Source organism: Hemicordylus capensis, chromosome 1 (genome assembly GCF_027244095.1).
Source record: "Hemicordylus capensis ecotype Gifberg chromosome 1, rHemCap1.1.pri, whole genome shotgun sequence".
Taxonomy (NCBI): domain Eukaryota; kingdom Metazoa; phylum Chordata; class Lepidosauria; order Squamata; family Cordylidae; genus Hemicordylus; species Hemicordylus capensis.
Genome location: NC_069657.1, coordinates 131,325,532 through 131,348,988, shown reverse-complemented (window position 1 = coordinate 131,348,988; position 23,457 = coordinate 131,325,532). Strand labels below are relative to the sequence as shown.

Below are 23,457 nucleotides of genomic sequence, written 5' to 3'. Positions count from 1 at the left end.
CTCTTTCAGCCATTCCTCATAAGACTTAATTTCCAGATCTCTTGCCATCTTTGTTGAGTTCAATGAGTTTCAAATGAGTCCAGAAGGATATATTCTCAAGAAAGTATGCATAGAACTGCAGCCTTTGGTTACAGTTCGAAGCACTTTCTATGGAGGCAGCCCCATTGAACAAGATTTTGGCTGATTATAGATAGATAGATAGATAGATAGATAGATAGATAGATAGATAGATAGATAGATATAGATATAGATATAGATATAGATAGAGAGAGTAGTGGTTAGAGTGTTGGACTAGGACCGGGGAGTCCCGAGTTCAAATCCCCATTCAGCCATGAAACTAGCTGGGTGACTCTGAGCCAGTCACTTCTCTCTCAGCCTAACCTACTTCACAGGGTTGTTGTGAAAGAGCAACTCAAGTATGTAGTACACCGCTCTGGGCTCCTTAGAGGAAGAGCGGGATATAAATGTTGTTGTAATAATAATAATAATAATAATAATAATAATAACAATAACAATAACAACAACAACAACAACACACACATATATATACACACACACAACAACAACAACAACAACAACAACAACATCCCCCATCTAGTGAGAATCTCTCCCCCCCACATTATCTCCGTCACCTGTTTCCTCAGATACCCTTTTTGTGAAATACTTATGCAGTCTATTCTGACAATGTTTGGTGTTTTTTCTGGAACATGGCTGTTTTCAAGTTGGCTATGACTTTTTGCTGTTTCCTTCTCTGCCTTGTATATACTTTGCTTTTTATATAATATCTTTTTTAGAACTTACATACAACATTGCTTTATGGCTTTAGATCTGGATGAAGAAGAACAAAGGGCAGGTTCAGATGAACACAAGCCACAATGCACGATCAAGTGATGTGCCAATCGTCAGTACATGCCGATGTTGTCTTGGCACCTCCTTTAATCATGTGAGAGGGTTGTTCATCCAAATCACCCCTCTACACATGCTCCAGAACTCTGGGTTTTGGAACAAGCACAGGTGTGTGCCACTTGCAACTAAAGTGTTCTCCTAGTCTAAGCAAATGTGCCATGATCACACGGTTTCAACTCCAGTAAACTTTAATTCCTCTTGCCCTCTCCCTGCCTAAGGGTCCCTTGCTAGAGCATTTTTCTAGTGCAACATTACAGAAATACTAAAGAGGCAGAATGATCCAACAGGTCTTACCATTAAGACTGAGTATTGCCCAGCAGAAAACTTGGGGCAGAACTGATGGTTTGTGGGGTAAATTTCCTACCCCTAAAAAACCCAGTTTACCTTCATATTTGTTTCATCTGTGTCTATACACAGCCATGATGATCACTGCCATTTTGCTAGAGAATCAGAAGTCACCTGGTTGCCTGGGCAACAGAGGAAACTTTTCTGCCCTCCAGTTCAACGCTCCAGAGGGCAGAAAGCAAAAATGCCTTATTACGTTTCCTAGGGGACCTGATGGTAACTCTTTTGATCTCCCAGAGCAATTCTGTAGCAGAGTGTGGGAAGAACAGCATAGAAATCATATAACTCTGAATATTACCGATACAAATGAATTTTGAAGGTTAAAAGGAGGGGCCTCTGGACAGAGAGCAATGGGGACAAACTTTGTTTGCTTCTCAGAAGCTTAAATGAAAGTTGGGACACAACTTGGCTACATGACCCTCAGTGTTGGGACAGACCCCCTTCAGGGATCACTTCACCCACAAGGGTCACCCAGCCTGCTCCTCAGTCCACAGCTCTGCCACCTCTTCTTTTAGGTGTCCTGTCTACCTCCTGGGACATTTCCTAATGAGCTTCTCAGCACAGCTGCCTAACTTTGAGTCCTTCTGCCAACAACATAAAATTCCTCCTGTGCTGAGTTTTTGTGAGAAGTATTTCTCCCATCCAAACTGACACTGCCTTTATCTCACAGAAGTTGCAATGCTTATCAGTGTTGAGCCACTAAGGATTATACATCTGCCAACCCTTCTGCATCACATATGAGAGAAGCATATGCATGTACATCTCCCCTGCCATCCAGCACTCCGTAGAGCTGCTGCTTAATTTCATGAGAGGCAGTTTATATTAACCGTGTAATATTTGATTTGTGTATTATCGGGTGCTTCAGACAAGTCACCCATGTTGATGAAGCTGCAGAGAACACACTAGGTGGGGTGGAGATGTTCATACATACAGTGCACTCCTTCCCCACTTCAATGGAAGTTTAAGCTGAAGTGGCCCAATATACTGCCAACACTGTCACCCTAACCAGTTAGAATGTCTATTAAAATTCCATGACAACACAACAACTTTTATTTTATTTATTTATTTTATTTTTTACATTTATATCCTACTCTTCCTCCAAGGAGTCCAGAGTGGTGTACTACATACTTAGGTTTCTCCTCACAATAACCCTGTGAAGTAGGTTAGGCTGAGAGAGAAATGACTGGCCCATAGTCACCCACCAAGCATCATGGCTGAATGGGGATTTGAACTCGGGTCTCCCCGGTCCTAGTCCAGCACTCTAACCACTACACCACGCTGGCTCTTTGACTCGACCAATGACTATTTATTTAACACATTTCTATCCTGCCCCATATGCAAGTCCCTGGGCAGTTCACAATCTAACAACACGACAATTAAAACATTAACACAATTAAAACAGTTTCAAATACAGATAAAAATGTCATACATTTTCCTATCGATTCAGAATTGGAGATCATCCAACAGGCTGAGCAAGGCCATCACAATCCCATGGCCTTCCTGAAAGCCAGTTTGAAATGGGTCTCGATAATCTGCTTCTTCCAAGACTGCCTGGAGTTGAGATGCTGCCACCCTCTCAGTTACCTTGCCAAACCATGGGAGGTTGGAGACAGGCATATAATTGCCTAATTCTGAGGGATCCAATGCAGATTTCTTCAAAAGTGGTCTAACTGAAACAAGGAGGCAACCTGCCCTCTCTCAGAGAATCATTAATGGTATTAATAAGACCCTCTGCAATAACCTCCCTGCTAGGTTGTATAAGCCATATAGGGCAACGATCAAGAGAACAGGTAGTCAGATGAAGTGCCCCAAGCAGCTTGTCCACGTCCTCGGGAGTCACAAACTGAAAATTGATCCAATTTAACCATGCCAGAGGAGATGCTAGACACTTCCACAGTAGGCTCTGAAGTAACTGTAGAGTCTTGTTCAGCTCGAATAAAAGAGATTTTATCTGCAAAAAACTCATTTAAAATGTCACAGCAGGTAATTGATGGATCCAAATTATCATTCAAGGGAGGAAGGGCATGTACTAGGCCTCTCACAACCCTAGACAACTCTGCTGGACGTGAGCTTACAGAAGCAATGTGGGCAGAAGAGAACTGCTTCTTTGCTGCACACATTGCCAGAGCACAGATTTTCAAATTTGCTCCATGTTGTAATCTGTTGGGTTCAAGAGGAGTCTTTCCACACTTGTGCTCTAGCCATCTACCTTGACGCTTCAGCCCCTGTAGTTCTTCCATATACCAAAGGGCTAATCTAGAAGTTGGTAATAGGGTTACCAACTGAACAAAACTAAACTGGTCAGGGTTTTTTTGCTTTGGGGTCAGTTTCTTGAAGCAGCACAGCTCCTCCCTCAAACCTTCTAAAATCACTGGGCTTCATCACAAACTTACAAGAAATGTTTTGGTTCTTCCACTGGATCCGCTTAAGGCTCTACCCCTAACACAGACGACTACATCTCAAGTCCCAGAAAATATATATATAAACACATGATGCATAAATCTTGAATATAAACAGAAAAAGGATGTTGTCATCCTGCACTGTTCTTGAGCACTCAGGTTCTCTTACTATAAGCCTCTGACAAAACATTTACAAGAATAGTTCAAAAATTATAGTGGTTTCTCATATGTAAAAAGTTTCTACTCCTTCACAGTGCTTACAAGGAAAGAGAATTTTTTTGCCAGATGAGATGGGCATCACTTAACAGTAACCAGAATACTAAACAGAGACCTGCCTGTTATTCAAAAAACCACATACTAATTCAAAAGGTCCTTGACTTTTTTTCCAGGATCTTCAATGACTTTTTGTGGGGAAGATACCTTACCTTTTTGCTATTCATTTGTAATTTCCTTTATTAGACGGAACCTTGACAAAAAATAATACACCTCCCTAAAGGCAAACATGCTTGGCTACTCACCAAGGAACTGGAAGAGCATCCTCTGTTTACCTCCGCATCTACTAAGATCCTCACAGCCCCACCTTGTTAGACCCTGTCAAACAAGCTGGGAAAATAGCCAGAATCTCCTGCTATATAATGCTTTGAGAGTACAGGTGAGCTAGTCCTTCTGGCCAGAGGCTGGCTGAGTATCCTTACACTAAACTCCATTCAAGATGGGGTTTGGGAAAGGGCTGCAGATGCCCTTATGGGCCCTAGTGTTAACGATCTGCTGTATCCAACAGAAAGGTAAAAACTCCTTTGCTTTTCATTTCGTATCTAAAAACCCATGTTATCGGATATATCTTAATTCACATTCAAAGTTATAACTCATTCTGTTTTGTTATCTATGTACATGTTTTAATTTAAATTAGGATTTCCCCCCTTTTAATACTATTTCAGTTCAATAATTAATGTTTCTATATTAGCTGGGGTATTTTAATTTTGTACTGCCTGAAGCGAATATATTTAGTGACATCTTGATGGAGACAGCTTTGGGGACCGAATAAAGAAGGATAATTGTCCTTGAGAAGTTACTGTTTCAATACAAATATAAGCTTCTTAAGACATTCTAAGTTTTCTGCATCATATAGTATGAAATAGATATCCATTTCGTGTTTCTGTGGGGATATTACCATGTAGGGTTTCAGACATTTAAAGACATTTAGTACAGATAATCTCTAATGTCCAAAGGAGACCATAGGAAGGAAAGCCTCAGCATTTCTCAGAAACCTACCACCATCCCTCCTCGTCTCCTGAGCTTTGTGGGTAATATGCTCCTGTAGGGCTTTAGAGATCACCCCCACTTTGGGATTGCTGCTTTCCCCACAGAGGCTTTTCTGGCACAGGGGCATTTACACAGGTATCCTAGTTAATTCCCTGGAAGATTAGGTTGTGCCTATAATCTGCAGTAAGTGTAGTCATAGATAGACAGATTTGTGTACAATTATTCTCTTTTTCTCCCACTTCGTAGTTTCTAGCACAGAGAGTGTATCTGGAAAAGTTACCATCATCCCACCACTGACAACAACACCAGTTATAACATGTAAGTGAGTAAAACAAATTGTCTCCATTATTCCTTTGCATATCCAATATGTTCACCAGAAAGGCAACATGGGAAAATAAATTCATGGTCAGATTATTTAACAGAAAAGTATCTGCTACCTTGTTAAGCTTTGAAAACAGTGCATGCCGGTGCAATACCATGCCTAGGTTTGTATGTTTGGTGTCTACTCTTATGAGTTGCTCGTGCCAAGTAAACTTAATGTTATTTGCCCAGATATATTTATTCTATATATTGGCTGATATGATGTGCATTGTTAGCTGTGGGGCTGCTGCAGACTTGAAAAGCAGCATTGGGGCTGCTCAAACACAAGGAGCATTTCTGCAGGTTTCCCCATTTGGAACAATGGGGGAACTTGTGGAAGTACTGCCTGTGCAATTGCCCATTCTGAGCAGCCCCGACGCTGCTTTTCAAGCCCTGCAGTGCAGCGTTATGTCTCTGTAATGCTGCACATCATGTGACCCACTGATGCTGCTTTTAGATTTGGGATCTTACCACCTTTGGAATCTTACTGGAATGTGTCATTTGCTGTTGTGCTATTTGTTTGTTTGTTTTTTTAAACTTGTCACTTATGAGTTTTATGTTTATTTTTATCTGTAGGCCATCTTAAATCAATAAGATTAAATAAAGTCATTAAAAGTACATCATATACATATTTGTAAAAGGCAGTGTGGCACTAGGTCAGATTGGACACCAGATGCTAACCATCAGCGCCTCCTCCAATGGCCTCTGGGGACTGATCTGTTCCTCCCCTTGGGGAGAAGCAGCTGCAGATAGCTGGTCCATGGAGGTGCCATGACTGATGCTTGACGAGTTAAGAGGCAGAGAAGTAGGGTGAGAACCTGCTGCCTGCTACTTTGCTCTTCAGAATTGGACTCCTTGAGCCATTCTAGCTGCTTGGCTGAAGGGCTGAGGGACAGGAGAGTGGAGGAAGTGCTTTTCTTCCACATTCCTCCATCTCAGCTCTTCACAGGGGCATAGCTAGGGGAGAGGGGCCCTGTTTTTGCATCTCTCCCTGGCAGCCCCTCAGAGTGAGGGAGATAATGAAGAAAATAGGGAGGGGGTGGAGCTGAGGGGCCCTCAGGAGCTCGGGGCCTGAGTTCTTTGTATCCATCTGCTCAGTTATAGCTACACCTCTGGCTCTTCAGTCAGCCTTTTCCCCTCCTATCTCCTCCCCACAATCAGCTTGGAGTAGAAATTGGTAGCAAAGTCAGCCTACCTCTGTTCCAAGATGAGCACATGGATGAGGCAAAAGAAATGTCCATGACCAACCAAGAGAAAAGCAGGCAAGGAACAAAAGCCTATTTGTAATGGTCTATGTGCTAGTAATATATAATCAGGTATATGAAATGACCTTAAGAAACAAGCTATTGATAAAAAGGCACACAATGATCTTAATATGAACAGATGACATCTAAACCACATTTTTATGACCTCTTGTGAATTCACAGCATTCAACCCAGCTCACAATGGGAAAGTGTGTAGCACGTGGGGCAAATTCCACTTCAAGACATTTGATGGGGACATCTATCGTTTCACTGGCCTCTGCAACTATGTCTTTTCCTCCCATTGCAATGCTGCCTTTGAGGACTTCAACATCCAAATCAGGCACACAATGATGGGAAACAATGTCACTATTAGTACAGTGACCATGAGGACTGATGGGGTCGATTTTGAAATGGAATCGGATACCATTTTGGTTAATGGTGAAAGGTAAAATTCTTGTATTCTTGTATATCACACAGAGCAGTTTTCTCAAATAGATTCTTTAATAAACAGATTGAGCTCAACATCCATTATCTAAGGGCCAATTTACATGGCCATTGGACCCCCGTTAGCCTTTCCTAATCCCTGCATGTGTCCGTTTCCTGTCTGTAGTCAGCCAGTTACATGGAGGAGAGCTGGTGGTCTTGTGGTAGCAAGCATGACTTGTCCCTTTAGCTAAGCAGGGTCTGCCCTGGTTGCATATGAATGGGAGGCGATGTGTGAGCACTGCAAGATATTCCCCTCAGGGGATGGAACCACTCTGGAAAGAGCAGAAGGTTTCAAGTTCCCTCCCTGGCATCTCCAAGATAGGGCTGAGCGAGATTCCTACCTGCAACCTTGGAGAAACCGCTGCCAGTCTGGGTAGACAATACTGAGCTAGATGGCTCTATGATCTGACTCAGTATATGGCAACTTCCTATGTTCCTAGGTAACACCCAATATCTCGGCAGGATCAAGCTGTACTCCCCCTGCTAACCTAGTAATTCTCAAACTGAGTACCAAGGTACAGTAGTATTCTGTGAGAGAACCACTATTGTGCTGTGGGAAATGCACTAATTAATTAAAGGTTGCTGTGAGCCCAAATTTCGCATCCATAGAAGAGGCTGCCTGTACGTCTTTGTACAATTTACTGCTTTGGTCATGTCTCCTTCCAATCAATTTATTTGGGGGGAGGGGTGTAAGTAATTCTGCAGGATCTCCACGACTGGATTCAACCACTCTTGATCCAATTCCATTCTGTCTCCACCTTTGGAGGTTGGGGGGCAGCTTCATGGTTGGCCTGGAGAGAGAGGGAATCAAGCCAAAGCCTATATCATGTTGGGGGAGATAGACAGTGCCCAACTGGATCACACAAGAGCATGCAAGCTGAGGCCAAAGGATAGGGATGGTGGAAAACTTAAAACCCCAGCTTCTTCCTCCTGACCCACATGTGGGGCAATACAAGCTTACAAACCCCTTTGAGGGTTGAGTAGGAATTCTCCCCCATGCCAATGTCACTGGGAGAATGAGAATGTTTTTGCCTACTCTGCACTGTCTGGTGAGTGGTTTGTTAATTGGGCGTTGTGTTTCGTTTGAACTCAGTTTGTTCACAACAGCAGGGTGGTGGAAGCAAAGGGGATGTAGGGGATCTGGAATTGACAGGCATAAGAACATAAGAACAGCCCTGCTGGATCAGGCCCAAGGCCCATCTAGTCCAGCATCCTGTTTCACACAGTGGCGCACCAGATGCCACTGGAAGCCTACAGGCAGGAGTTGAGGACATGCCCTCTCTCCTGCTGTTACTCCCCTGCAACTGGAACTCAGAGGCATCCTGCCATTGAGGCTGGAGGTGGCCTATAGCCCTCCAACTAGTAGCGGATGATAGACCTCTCCTCCATGAATTGCCTCAGGCAATTGGCCTGAGGCAACAGTTGATGAAGAGGTTTCCCTAGGCCAGCCTCTCAGGGTGATTGGACTCAAGTGGTTAGTAACAGTGCCTCTTGAGGACTGTCTGACTGACTTGCCAGGCCATGTGGCTCAGGAGATGGTGAAAACAGCAGATATCAGCTTAGGAGGTCCAGCTATAAAGTTCTGTGATCTGGGCAGCTACTAATCGTATTCACAGAGCCAGGGTGAACATGCCCTAAGTGTTGGACTCTGGACAACACACACCAAGATAGGAGTTGGTTTAACTAGTTGAGTTTACCTAATTGCAAATTATTTGTTGACAGTCAACTAAAATTACATTCATCTCAAAAAAGAAAGAACTGTGGGTTGGTGCAGAAATATATGTTTATTGAAGAATACCTTCTATTTCAAGTTCTAAACTCATTGGGATTCTGCAATACATGTACATTTTTCTGCTCAATAAATCGGACTCTGCAATAAATGAATATTTTCTGACCAACCCACAGCTCTTTCTTTCTTGGTTCAGTTTTTGGGTGCTGCCTTCCTGTTTTTCCTGTGCTTTATTCATCCCAAACAAATGTTTCACTTCTTCAGTACTGTTTCTGTGGAGATAAGTAATATTTAAAATTTTAGCCTGGGGAGCCCAAACCTGTTAGTGTTTGTGGGCAGGCTACTTCAATATAAGTAAAGGTAAAGTGTGCTGTCAAGTCAATTTCGACTCCTGGCGCTCACAGAGCCCTGTGGTTTTCTTTGGTAGAATATAGGAGGGGTTTACCATTGCCAACTCCCATGCAGTATGAGATGATGCCTTTCAGCATCTTCCTATATGGCTGCTGTCCGATATAGTACCCGCGGGGATTCGAACCAGCAACGTTCTGCTTGTTAGTCAAGCATTTTCCCGCTGTGCCACGTAAGATGACATTTCAATATATACAGCAGAGTATTTCAGGAGCTCACTCACTCCCATTACAGCAGAAGTTAACAAGGAGCCCTTTCTCACAAGCAGAGAAAAGACTCCAATGGGGTGAGGGGAGGAAGCCTCGAAAAGCTTACCTCCCCCACCCAGATTATCACCAGCTGCTGCCAGTTGCTCTGAGGGCCGGGGTGCATCTCCATGCGTCGCCCTGCCCCCTCCCTCCGGAGCGCCAATAATGCACTGTGCGAGTGCATGCTGCGTTGTGTGGACCCCCCCTCCTTTCCCCGAGTCTGACAGACGATCGGTAAAATGAGGTTAAGGGAGTGCTCGCTCCCTTAACTTCATTTTAAAGGGAGGCTTCATAGGTGGGTTTGCCTCCATGGTGCTGCCGGGATCAGCCCAATCCCAGTGGTTCACACGGGCATGCAAAACCTTATAACTCCCTTAGCCCGTTTTCCCCATGCATGTGAATAGCCTCAAGGTCTCAGGAGCAACAGCTTGGAGATTGACTTAAGATTAAACTAATCTACTTTATTTAGAAGTACATGATGATAGGAAAGACCTATACCCTAGCTGCTAGCTACACAGTAGTCATACAAGCATTCTGTGGAGGAGGAAGAGGAGAAGGAGGAGGTGGTGGTCACACCCAGGAAGTTCCCGAGTACATTCGATCAATTGAGGGATCATAGAGGCAGAGATAAACAGGAAAGAGGAGACCCTAACTGACTATCTCTATTTCTAGTGCCTCTTGTGGCCATTAGGATTATCCATGCAAAATGTTGATGCCATCTGGAGCTGGATCTCCAAACAGTTTTGAGAAGCAATTACACCCCCTCAGAGCAGGTTCCTGTTACATTGCTGTATGAGTTACCACTATTGACACCCTTCCATTCAGGAAGCATACTCAGAACAGTGTGTGACACAAACACACAGGAGATGGGCTATTTATTTCGCAACTGTGGGTTCCAAACCAAAGCTTATCACACAAGCCTAAAGATTGCTTGTTCAGCATGTTTGGTATTCCCATCTCCTCCTGCACTGCATAGTCACCAACACAGAGGAGTGCTTTGCATGGTCTAGGGCAGGGGTTCCCAACCATGGGTCCCCAGATGTTCTTGGAATACAAACCCCATCATCTCCAGCCACAATGATGGGAGTTGTAATCCAACAACATCTGGGAGGCAAAGTTGGGAATCCCTCTTCTAGGCTATATTTGCAGAGGAAAGGCTAGGTCTTGCTGGTGCCTGGCGTGAGTCAAGGGTGCATCCAAGAGTGCAGCCTACAATCTTCTGCAATGTAGAGGGACTCCGAAGCAGACAGATAGATGTGGACAACATCTATTCGTCTACCTGTAGGCAGGAAGTTTAAAAGTCAGTACTTTAGAAAATGAATGGTTACAACATTGAATTAAGTGCTGTAGAAATCCACATCTAGAATCTACATTCAACTTCTCACATTTTATATTTCTCTACTGCTATTTTAAAAAAATCATGTAGGAAAGTGGACCAAAGATGGCCCAAAGACACATGTCTTTGTAAGACCAGGAAGACTGCATACAAGTACACGATGAGTAAAGCCCAAAGATGGTCCCAGGAAGTTTATGAAATGGGATCTCATACTTACAACTGAGTCTTCCTGCATTACACCAATTTTTGCCATCTTCTGGTTGCTTTCTATATACCTGTTTGTAAAAGATGAAGTCAGAAGCACTCTGACTCTTAGGATCACATCTTTACCCTTTCTCCCCCACCCAGAGTTCCATGGTGTAAGGTGAACAGTTAAGCAATCAGTACAAGAAGCTATTCCCCAGTCTGTAGATCTAAGGGCACCCAGAAGGAATCATTCAGAAAGATATATCATCAAATCACATTACAGCACTGGGCTTTGAAGCACAGGTTCTTGCATGTTCTTTTCTTCTTGTGATATGGATGACACTCAGTGTTTCTGTTGTTTTCTTATCAGGGTTCAGCAGCCTTACAGTGGCCCTGGATTTCTTATTGAGAGAGTTAGCAACTATGTGAAAGTGACTGTGAAGATAGGCCTGGTATTAATGTGGAATGAAGCAGACAGCTTAATGGTAAGAATAAGTGGTAAATGATTTATAGAATTGAAATCATCCAAAGGAAAATGTTTTATAGCTGCTTCCCTCATAAACACGAAGCAATGTTATGTTTGTTTTAACTAAGCTTTATTCAGAAACAACTCCATTTTTCTCCTTCTCCTCCCCCCCACCTTTCCTTTCTCACTGCACCCTCCACACTCTCTACATGATCCCCACAGGGACAAACTTCTAATTTTAAAAAGCATAAAAGATTGCTAGATAGAATACAACAGAAATGCTACAATAAAGTATCACACCATGTTGCCATTTATGAAAGTAGGAAATCCCTCACTAAATGCACCCTCGGCATGCAAGTTCACTCTGCACGTGCTCAGTAACCATTGAACAGAAACAGCTCAATGTCTAAGTAACAGCTTCTCTGGACATGAAAATCAGCAGAATGTTCTTTGGTGTGCTCATATCTGTTACTAGTGTGTGTGTGTGTGTGTGTCTTTATGTATGCCCACATCTGTCATGCTGCTGTACCATTTCTCCCTTCCCATAGAAATTTGCCATCTGTATGTAACTGAAGAAAGCTACCAAGATGTGCTCCCACTTGGCATTTGGGCTTTGTTTTTAAAGATAAAAACATATTTAGATTATGCACTTAACATCTTAACATCTTTGCACATTGTGTCACCTGTTACCTCAATTTTCATTTCCTCATGACATTTCATTTTAAGGGCTATAACCTTATCTGCATTTGCCCCCCTCCCCCCACCCAGTGAATGAATCCAGAAAGAAATGGGAGAAGTGGGCACTGCTTCTGTTATGGATATTACAATGGAAACTAGGCTTTTCTGAATTCATCAGAGTCTGTGACTCATAAATGAAACCCCAATTTTCTATCAACTAAGTTTGAATTAGATTGTTGAAACACAACATTGATGGAAACAATTTTGGTGTATCTAGTGAAGCTGCTTTCATTCATTTTCAATATATATTGTGGAGAGTCCATCTATTAACTTTTCTCAACTTTCTTCTCTATAATTTCAGATGGAGCTGGATGAAAAATATGCCAATCAGACCTGTGGGCTTTGTGGGGATTTTAATGGCATTCCAACTTACAATGAATTCTTTTCAAACCGTAAGTATCACAAACACTGCTTATTGAATTTGGTTACCCACAATTTATGCATCAGTCATTCTGTGAATTCCATAAAGCTACAATCTCTTCAGCATTCCTGCTTTTCATCAATTTTAGAGAAAATGAAGTTCAAAAACATAAAGTATATTAAACATTAGTATTAAAAACCTGCTGGTTTGCCTTATGTGTGACACTCTTTGTTTTTATTTCACCTGCTAAATATTTCTGAGTGAGATGGATTTCAGTTTTCACGATGATCAAAAGAGATTGGTATCCAAAATTTGAATTATGGCAATGATGATAGCATCAAGTTTTGGTGTTTTTTTTTTTTGGTTTTTTTTTTTTAATCATCTTCATACAGGGCTGGGGAAGCCATTCTGTTCTTCTCTTTGTTTTAGGGTTGAACTAGACTTTACTTTAAACACAAGCCTTGCAAGCATGCCCTTGTTTTTTAAATGCCCAAAAGCAGCTGGATTGGGCCCTCCTCCCCATGGATTGGAACCACAGCAGTGGGAGGGAGCACCAGTGGAAGCTTTTTTTTCCCCCAGGCCAAACTGTAGCTGTGTGGATGGAAAACAGTTTGGGACTGTGGGCTGGGGTAGGGTTAAAGTCACACACACACACACACACACACACACATCCATGTGGTCTTGATCCATGGGAGGTTTCAATCCAGCTATTCCAATTTTGACCCTTTGGAGTATGAAGTATTCTGTGATATCATACTAACATGTTTCGAATAGCTACTGTTCTGTTTGTGTCGTGAGACTGTTGTATTTCAAGAAGCTGCCTTAGTCTGTGGTAGCGCTATGGTCCAGCTAGTATGGCTGGTGAGAACTGTATGGATTCTCAGGAAAAGGCCTTTCCCATGCCAGGGCTTCTGCTTGAGATCATTGTATTAGAGTAGCTTAGAAGTAAACCTTAGACTTTAACATGTGAAGCATGTGCTCTGCCCCATTCCCCATATTGTTTCAGATGCCAGAATTGCTTGTTTAAAAGCTCCCAGACCCTCACATTAAAATTAGGCTTCATGTGAAAAGCTTAGGCATTCGAGAGATGACTAGCTTCCTCTTCCCCATGTGAAATCTGAAGTGATGCAGTAATATGAGAGAGAACTGTACATGATTAGGAGTAATTTCATTTTTAAAGGTTTCTGGTTGCAATGTACTGGGTGTTTCTTCAGCTCCCTGTGATAAAGGAGGGTGTTATTTCAAAATGTGTGTGTCTGTGTTTGTGTACCCCTGCTAACTGGGCAAAGAGGCACCTTTTTAACATGCTGATTCTTTTTATTTAGCATGGGGAGATTAACTGGCCCGATCCATCCCCAGCACAGTATCCCTCCAGTGATTATTGCTGGTGTCTATCTTATGTTTCTTTTTAGATTGTGAGCCCTTTGGGGACAGGGATCCATTTTATTTATTTATTTGTTATTTCTCTATGTAAACCACTTTGGAAACATTTGTTGAAATGCATTATATAAATATTTGTTGTTGTTGTACACACACTGACCCTTTCCAATCATCCTATTTATTTATTTATTTATTTATTTATTTATTTATTTATTTGATGTATATACCGCCCTTCCAAAAATGGCTCAGGGCGGTTTAATAATAAGGGGGGAAATGAGACAAGTGACTCTCATGCAGTTTAGGACAACATTTAAAGGACCTCATAACAATACTCATTGCAGGATAGTGTGATGTCTCCAGTCAGCCAGTATCACCTCATCCTTCTTCAGATATGGGGGTGTCTCGGTCTATGCTGAGTCTCTGCAGCTCTCAGGGCTGACAGGGACTGCTGTGGAAGCCTTGTGGGCTGTGCTGTCCTCCCAGCTGCTGTTCGGAGGAAAGTACAGGATCTCCCAAAGGGGAAAGCACCTGTTTCTCCTCAAGATATTTATTTACTGCATTTCCCCCAGTTACACTAAATGCCATTCTGGGAGCAGGGATATCAACCACTTACAGGTAAAGTGTGCCGTTGAATTGTTGTCGACTCCTAGTGACTAAAGAGTCCTGTGGTTGTCTTTGGTAGAATACAGGAGGGGTTTACCATTGCCTCCTCCCACGCAATATGAGATGATGCCTTTCAGCATCTCCATATATCACTGCTGCTCGATATAGGTGTTTCCCATCGTCTGGGAAACATACCAGTGGGGATTCAAACCGGCAACCTCTGGCTTGCTAGTCAAGTCATTTCCCCGCTGTGCCATTAAGTGGCTATCAACCATTTGGACACCCCTAAAAGTATCACCTCTCACTGACAAATTGAACAGGAATTCTATGAGAGGGATTCTCCTTATATAAAGTGTACTGATAGATCACACCAATTACATGTTTATGCTGCCCTTCCTCCAGGGAGCTTAGGGCAGCATGCATGGTTTCCCACCCCCATTTTATCCTCACAACAACCCAATGAGGCTAGACGATAGTAACTAATCCAAAGTCATCCAGTGAGTTTCATGGCTGCATGTGGATTTGAATTTCAGTCTCCAAAACCCTAACCCAACACTTTAACCACCATGCTATTTCATACGTCCTTGCTTTTTTGTTATGTTTTGTTTTACACATAGATGCCCACATAACTGCCTTGCAATTTGGGAATATGCAGAAGCTGAATGGGCCAACAGAAGACTGCGAGGATCCCGCACCAGCCCCTCTAAGCAACTGCACTGATGAATACGTAAGAACATCTTTGCCTGTCCTTGTGCTTTGCATCAGTCCTATTTCCAGAAGGATCCCTAGAATCCTAAGGAGCAGTTGCTAGAAGTCATGGCAGAGAAAACCCTTAGTTGACTTCCCCACTGTTGGAAATTAGATTATGAGTTCCTTGAGAAAGAGACCAACTTTTTATGCATGTTACTTTGTAAAGTGCTGACATCTTCATTGTTGTTGTCGTCATCATAATCAAAAACAGGCTTTTTTGAAATTGTAGAATTTATCGGTTTAATTTGTTTTTCTTTTTCTTTTCCATCTAGAATATATGCCGTAGTGTACTGAATGGCCCTGAATTCTTTGAATGCAATGATATAGTGGGGGTGGAGGACTACATTGAGGCTTGTGTACAAGACTTGTGCCTCTGTGACCAACCTGAAATAACCTCCTGCCTCTGTGATACTTTTGCTGAATACTCCCGCCAGTGTGCTCATGCTGGGGGGCACCCTCAAAACTGGAGAACCCCAGAACTGTGCTGTAAGTGTTTCCCTAATGACTCATTGCTAGTCAGTAGCAAAAAGGAATGTAGGGCTGAATAATCCATCTTGACCTCAGCAGGACATCTGCTTCAGTTCCACATGTCATTCAGTAAGTCATTTGACTCAATGGGAATTAGAAGGTGCAACCATAGCAGAGTACACACAGTAGGGTATAAAGCTGCAAAGTCGTAAGGATGCAAATTAATGGACCGGCATCAAGCCCGGAGGAGCTGTCATTGTGTTCCACAGATGTCTGTTCAAGGGTTGGTCCTGTTCACCATCTTCATTAATGACTCATATAAAGGGAAATCATGCTTCAGATTTGTAGATGATATACAATTGAGAGGAAGAAGTACAGAGGATACAACCATCGTTCAGAATTACCCTATGAATTATAGCATGGTTCTTTAAGTTATAAGGTAAAATTACATGAAGAACACAGCTAAACAATTCATTTTAGGAGTTTGGAAATGTATCCAGACTCTACAGCCATCCTGCACCTGTATTCAGTCAACACTGAGTTCTCAGCACTTACTTTGTTCCAGATTTTGAGGGGACCACTTTCCATATTCCAACTTCCCAACATGTCTTTTATATTTGGTTTTTAATTTAGTATTAAATTATCAATGAAAAAGGAAAGTAGCAGTTGCATTAAAAACCAAATGTAAAGGACATGTTGGGAAAAAATTAAAAAGTATACCAAATAGAGGAATATGGGCTAGGCTGCTTAGGACTGCAAAAAAGGGGGGGGGGCATTGGGTGTCCAGTCCATGGCAAAGCACAAGTGTTTGTGTGGTGGCTCACAAGCTATGCAGGGCTACTCTTGTGAAAAGCATCCAGATGTCAATCAAAATATTTTTCATTAGTAGCATGTGGTTTCAAAAAAAAGTCAGGTGACTTTGGGGGTCAGATTATCAGAAGCATTAAGTGTGACATATAGGAGCTAAAGAATAGCACTTCTGTATTCAGCATTGATTCACCATGAGGCTGCCAATCTAAATCTGGGTATGTGTAAAAGGGGAATTGAGTTTGAATTCATATCCATTTTTTTTAGTCAACACATGTCCATACAACATGGAGTATCAAGAATGTGGGTCCCCCTGTACTGACACGTGCACCAATGCTGAAAGGTCTCAACTCTGTGAAGACCACTGTGTGGATGGATGCTTCTGTCCTCCAGGTAAGCGTTCTTTTTCATTTCACCTTTAATAACCATGCTTGCTCACTGATCTAAATTATGGTAGATAAACTCCTCTAATGATTTTCACTGTGTAGGCAAGAAATTTTCCTCCAAGACAGCTTTTTTTAGAGTGGATATAATTTGCTGCTTTTTAAAAAGAAACATAAAAAAGCCCTGCTGGATTAGGCCCATGGCCTATCTAGTCCAATATCCTGTTTCTCACAATGGCCCACCAGACGCTTCTGAGAAGCCCATAGGCAAGAGGTGAGGGCATGCCCTCTTTTCTGCTGTTGCTCCCCTGGCATTGGTGTTTAGAGACATCTTGTCTCTGAGGCTGGAGGTGGCCTATAGACACCAGACTAGTAGCCACTGATAGACCTGCAATTTTCCCAAGCCTCTGAATTTGTCCATGAATTTGTCCAAGCCCCCTTTAAAGCCATCCAAGCTAGCCTAGTGGGCATCACATACCATGGCAGAGAATGCCATAGATTTAAATGATATGCTGTGTGGAAAAAAATTCTTCATTTTGTTGGTCCTAAATTTCCCAGTTTCTTGAGATGACCCTTGGTTCTAGTGTTGTGAGAGAGGGATAAAATGTTCTCGCTGTCCACTCTCTCTACTCCATGCATAATTTTATACACCTGTATCATGCCTCCCCAAAGTCACCTCTTTTCCAATCTAAAATGCCCCAGACACTGTAGTCTTACCTCATAAAGAAGGTGTTCCAGGCCCCTGATCATCTTGGTTGCCCTCTTCTGCACCTTCTCCAGTTCTACATGGACATTTTATGCATGCACATTTTACACCACCTGCAAGTTTTTCATGTAACCAACTATATGTTGACATTTCTTCAAATATGTTAAATATCCATTATAATGTATATATTACTTATTCCTTTAGGAACTCTATATGATGACATTAACAGCTCTGGTTGCATTCCCCTTGAGCAGTGTTCCTGTGTTTACAATGGCAAATCCTATGCTCCAGGGACAACGTATTCAGATTACTCCCGTTCTTGGTAATACACATACTTTGACTGGGTATACTAATATTTTGTGCAAAAACCTATTCTTCATCCATGCTTTGCAGTCCTATTACAATTAGTGATTCCCAAACATTTTATAAGAGGATTCACCAATAAGGCTTCATCGATATTTTGACAGCTTCTAAATCTTGGTCCCTGATCTAGAATCTGCACTCCATCATAATCTCTCATATCGCATCATTCCTACACATAAAGTTCCTGCTAGTACCGATGGATGCTTATCTGTTATTTTACCATTACCAAATAAGCCACACGGCCATATGATTCAGCTTGGTCAAGATAAGCATTGATAGTGCTTAGGGGCAGCTTTCACATCATTAAGCTACATATCATCACCAAAATTTTTCACTAGGTTTTAAAATGTGGACTGTTTCAGCAAAAACCAGTACCTCTTGCTAGGCTTCAAAAACATTTGTTTCCAGATAATATACAAAGGATGGAACTGTAAGTGGCAAACAATGCAAGCTAATGTCAATGGAAACAATGGAAAGATAGAAAATACTTTCCTAAAAAATGGACATGGCATCATCACTTAGATTGCCTTTTGTTCCTTTTCTTCCAGTTCCTGCACTGGAGGCCAGTGGAGCTGCACAGAGCTTCCGTGTCCTGGCATTTGCTCAGTAGAGGGTGGATCACACATCTCCACTTACGATGAAAAACGTTATAATGTCCATGGAGACTGTACTTATGTTCTCTCTAAGGCAAGTCACCTCAGATTTATCACTGCTATCCTCAAAACAGGAAATTCATGCAAAGATTTATAGCAAAAATGTTTTCCGACCACACCACGTTTCTGCTTCTGGGATTAAAAAAACAGAGTAACTATTCCTGAAGTAAATCCTTTGCTTTGCATATCACATTGCAATTTTTATCCATTTCCTGTTTCTGCATTTTGAATTAGGGGTGTGCATAAATGGTTCATCCTGAACTGGTTCACCTCAAACCATGGCCAGTTTGAAGGTTCAATCACAGACGGATCCAGGGGCAGTTCGGACCATGAAGCCAGATTTGGGCAAACCAGTTCAGGACAAACAAGCAATTCCTAAGGTGGTGTAGCAGTGTCAGGTGGGGGGGGGGGAGGAGCTGCTTACTTACTCCAGTTGCTCAGGGCCACTTGTCCTCCCTGTGCTGCAAGCTAAAAAAATCATGAGGAGCTAAAAGAACCAGAATACTTCACCTGCTCATTTTAAAAGAAGCTTTCACCATTCAGTGGCTACCATACTGTGCCAGACTACATCAGCCTAATAATTTTGCATTTGCACAATCTGCATAATTTACACAAACACACGCGTATGCCCATTGGAAATTCTGGGCTTACTCTTGTGTAACACAATTTGTGCAAACACAATGTTACTAGGCTGACAAACTCTTGCGCAGTACTTCAGCCAGTATCTTCCAATACCTGCAAGAATTTCTGGTTTCTAAGAGCTTTGATTCAAACTGTTTCTCCTGCCCATTAAAAATATAACAAATCAAGTTTAAGCACTATAAGAAATAAAACCAAATCCTAGATCCAAATGATTTCTGAACTTAAAGAAGAATATATTGTATTTCTGCTACAATTTCTCAATACAGTATACAGTTCTCGGCTCTCTTATAGTAAGATTTTAAAGTACATAGTTATTGGTGGTGTTTTCCAGGTCTGTGAAGAAGACACATTTACCGTTCTGGGAGAAATCCGCAGGTGTGGCCTAACAGAAACTGAGACATGCTTAAAGATGGTAGCCATAAACATCAATGGAGACCAGACTGTAAGTAACAAAACCAATGAGTTCAGAATATCTGATGGCTCAATGGGCAGTAATATTAGAATAATTGGAAGAAAGGTTTTATAGTCCTTTTATAAACAAGATGTACATAGTCCTTTGTGCACCTTGTGTTCCTGCTGACCTTTCAATAGAAATGTTTGGGGAGACCATTAGAGTTTAACATATGATCCAACACTAGATTATCCTGTCATGAGGATTATTGCTGTACAAAAATGTGTTGCATACAGCTTTGGATATCAATTTCAGTATAGTATATGCATGACATGAGGTTTTTTTATATGCACCTTGATTGAAAAGTGCCATTGCAAGGATTGTCTAAAAATAATAGGTTCAACAAAGGACATATGTCAGTGATGTGATCCAGCAGTGTTCTTTCCTTCCTGGTTCTGTAAGGAGACACTGACATCACCTGCCCACAATCAACACAGAAGAAGCAGTGTGTTCAGGAAAACCAAGATGATCTAATTTCTGCAAATGCTCAATAAGAGAACTACAAAACTACAGGTTTTAAATAGACTGGAATAATGAGTCCACAAACACTTCTTTGTAAGAAAGGAAAAGAGAAGGGGGGAGAATAAACACCTGAGATTTTAAATATTAAAAGCAAACATCTTCCAGGGATTGTTCAGGATCCAACAGAAATATCATCTTTCTGCTTCTACCTGTTCATAGCATGATGGAATACTTTATTGTCACATTGATTCTTTTCTTTTTTCTTGTCTTTTTTTTCCCTTCTCTTTCTCATCAGAGCATTGTGGTCAAGCCTAATGGTGGTGTGTTTGTAAACTGGATCTACACTCAGCTTCCTATCTCAGCAGGTACATTATACAACACATCCTTCTTACTGGCAGGACAATCTTAGATTTGGAGTCTCAGAGAGGAGCTCAGTAAAATAGCTCACTATTCTACAAGTTAGTAAAATTTTGTTTCATGCTTGGTTATTATTTGCCTTTTGCAATTAAACTGGCTCTTCTGCGAAAAGTAAGTTGAGTGTGGTGTAGAGAAGGATCTCCTCCTGGAAGGAAGGGATCTTGGCATAGTTATCTATGCTTTAGTAATGTTCTGAGTCCATTACTATCATGTGTTGTATATGAGATTGCCCTGGAAAAGACTGGAAACTAACTGCTCAGAATATGGCAGCCAGGTTATTAACCAGGACTCATCATCAAGAACATTCTTCATTTAGCCCCCAGGTTGTTTTCAGGTACCTCAAAGCCCTGGTCTAAATAACCTGGCCATCTGAAGGGTCACCATCTTCCATATAAACTTGCCCACCAGTTGAGATCTTATTTGAAGGTTCTTTCCTGGGTGCTCCTACCTTTGGAAGTTATGTGGGCAGCCCCCAAAGATAAGGCATTTTCTGTGGCTGCACCTTGTTTACCAAACACTCTTCTGAAATATAGTTGACCATCACAATCTCTACTATTTTTAGGTGTCAAGCAAATTCTGAATCATTCACACTGTCAAAAACTATGTTCTACTTAGGTTTGGAGCTGTGTATGCTCCCAATTTTTGGTTGTGTGGAAGCAAGGTAGGAGGAAAACCTGGGTAGAAGTGATTGGTGGAGGAAAGGTGGGAGGAAAAGCTACCCAGGTTTTCCTCCTACCTTGCTTGCACGTAATCACTTCTACCGAGGTATTCTCCTACCTTGTCTTGTTTTCCTGAGCCTTTGATGGTTAGGATTTGATAGTTAATTATGCTAGTGTATTGTTATTGTAGTTGTCATTATTTTGAACTTTTTTAGTGGACTGTACAACTGTTTTAAAGTGCTTTTAACAGCTTCTTCTTGTAAACTCTGTTTCTCTTTTGGATTATTATACTCACTGTGTAGACATTCTATGCAGCCTCCTGGCTCTGAAGTGTCATGCCCAGCTGCTGCAGACTTCTAAGCAAGCCTTGAGACTGTTCTGAAGCAGTGGAAGTGGAAACAATGTTTCCACAAGTTTCTCCTTTGCCACAAAGGGAAACAATGCTTCCACATCCACTGCTTCAGAACAGTATCAAGCAGGGGCATAGCTAGGGGAGAGGGGGCCCGTGCTGGGGGCCCGTGTTCTTTGAACCCTTTCGCTCAATTATGGCTACGCCCCTGGTATCAAGGCTTGCTTACCATAACACTGCACAGAATGTCAGCCATTGCCTGTTACATTGTGCATTATAGTATTTCTGTTAGCGGCTTTGAATGCTATGTGTTGGCAGACACATAGTCATTTTCCAAATACATTAATATACCAGTTAAACATTTACAGTTTGGTCTCTAACTCAGATCCAATTTGCATGATTAAACTGGCATATTATAAATTGGGATGTGCATAATCCAAATTTCTCACCTGGATTTTGGAGTTTCTAGTTACCTAAAGGCCTTTTACATGACCCCCTTATCTGGGCGGGGAGGGTGAACCAGGAGGCAGGCTCTTACCTGCCTCCCTGCAGACCACTGAAGGAAACAAGGAAAGTTGCCAGCTGCGCCCCCACATGTGTGCCTGGGCAGCGATTGGCAGTGTGCAGCTGGGAGGAGAAAAGCGTGCTCCAAGGACCCAGAATGCAGCACACACGCAGCAGAGCAGCTGCTTTATGTATAGCATCCACTCCACTCCGTGTGGTCACTCATTCCTCCCAGCTCACTGCGATAAATAGCAGCAGGCCAGGGGGAAACCCAGTTAAGTGGGGGCAATCGTTCACACCATCGTCTACCAAAGTAAAATGAACCGCAGGTAAAAACCCTGGGTACAAAGGACAGGAGGCTACCCTTTACTGTAGCACCCAGTAGCCCTCTGCTCCCAGTTTTGTTGTGTTTTGTTTTTAAAAAACACTTTGAATTATTTTTAAAAACAGTTTTAAAAAATCACCCGATGTGATCATATACAGGATTGCATCAAGTTTCTTTTTGAACTGCCTTTTACTGATGCACATATGCAATTCATTACATTGATAAAACACCACCACCAAAAAAAAAAGATCTTGATGTGATTGTAAATATGGTTGTATAAAGATTATTTTTGTGTGGTGTTTTACAAATGCACAGGAGCAAACAGGCACATCAGTAGAACACTGCAAAAAAGGAGAGATGTTTTTACAGTGTTTTACATGTGCATCAGTAACAAAGAAGATGGGAACAATGCAAGTGCATGGTAAGAACTGAAATCTGGTGCAAATGTGAATGTTGAATTCCAGCATTAATTTAGAAATTCTCCTTGTTAAAGCAGAATTCAGGAAGAGTGGGTTAGTGTGAACTTACAGAACAATAAAAACACAGAATGGGTTGCTCACACTGCTACAAAATCATCATTAAATGGTGGTTTGCATAGTGGTATGGTCAATGTAAATTGGCTTGATGGTTAGTCACATGCTAAGAGTAAGCATACAACTGTTTCATCATGTATCATTTATTGCACACCCACTCAACCCACATTCTCCACACCAATTTAGTTGGACAGTCTTCACAGAGATTTGGTTCCTAACTTCCTACAGACCTGAGAATTAATGGTAGTTTGCAGATAAGGCTCTCATGAGAATGGGTTCCTTTTGTTCTTTATCTACAGCTAATGTGACCATCTTCAGACCTTCATCTTTTGTCCTCATTGTGCAAACAAACTTGGGAATTCAGATGGAGATCCAGCTCGTACCCATAATGCAACTGTTTGTTTATCTAGACCCATCTTTCAAAGGGAAGACATGTGGTAAGGAATATTTTTTAAACCAAACATTGTTACATGCCCGAATCCAAAGTGTATCACTGAGAATTTCCTAAACAACTCAAACTCTTTGGG

The 23,457-nt window shown here is 41.9% G+C and overlaps 1 protein-coding gene across 1 annotated transcript in view; it reads left to right on the top strand.

Annotated features, from left to right (window-relative positions):
• Positions 1 to 4,362: 4,362 nt before the first annotated feature.
• The window catches only part of LOC128323920 (mucin-5B-like), a 79,418-nt gene continuing 60,323 nt past the window's right edge, over positions 4,363 to 23,457 (top strand). The window contains exons 1-13 of the mRNA XM_053247898.1: positions 4,363 to 4,435; positions 5,160 to 5,231; positions 6,701 to 6,962; positions 11,281 to 11,395; positions 12,416 to 12,506; positions 15,076 to 15,185; positions 15,481 to 15,694; positions 16,751 to 16,876; positions 17,777 to 17,894; positions 18,484 to 18,622; positions 19,562 to 19,672; positions 20,439 to 20,508; positions 23,230 to 23,367. Of these exons, the coding sequence (XP_053103873.1) occupies positions 4,363 to 4,435; positions 5,160 to 5,231; positions 6,701 to 6,962; positions 11,281 to 11,395; positions 12,416 to 12,506; positions 15,076 to 15,185; positions 15,481 to 15,694; positions 16,751 to 16,876; positions 17,777 to 17,894; positions 18,484 to 18,622; positions 19,562 to 19,672; positions 20,439 to 20,508; positions 23,230 to 23,367 (1,639 nt within the window). The remainder of the gene's footprint in view (positions 4,436 to 5,159; positions 5,232 to 6,700; positions 6,963 to 11,280; positions 11,396 to 12,415; positions 12,507 to 15,075; positions 15,186 to 15,480; positions 15,695 to 16,750; positions 16,877 to 17,776; positions 17,895 to 18,483; positions 18,623 to 19,561; positions 19,673 to 20,438; positions 20,509 to 23,229; positions 23,368 to 23,457) is intronic.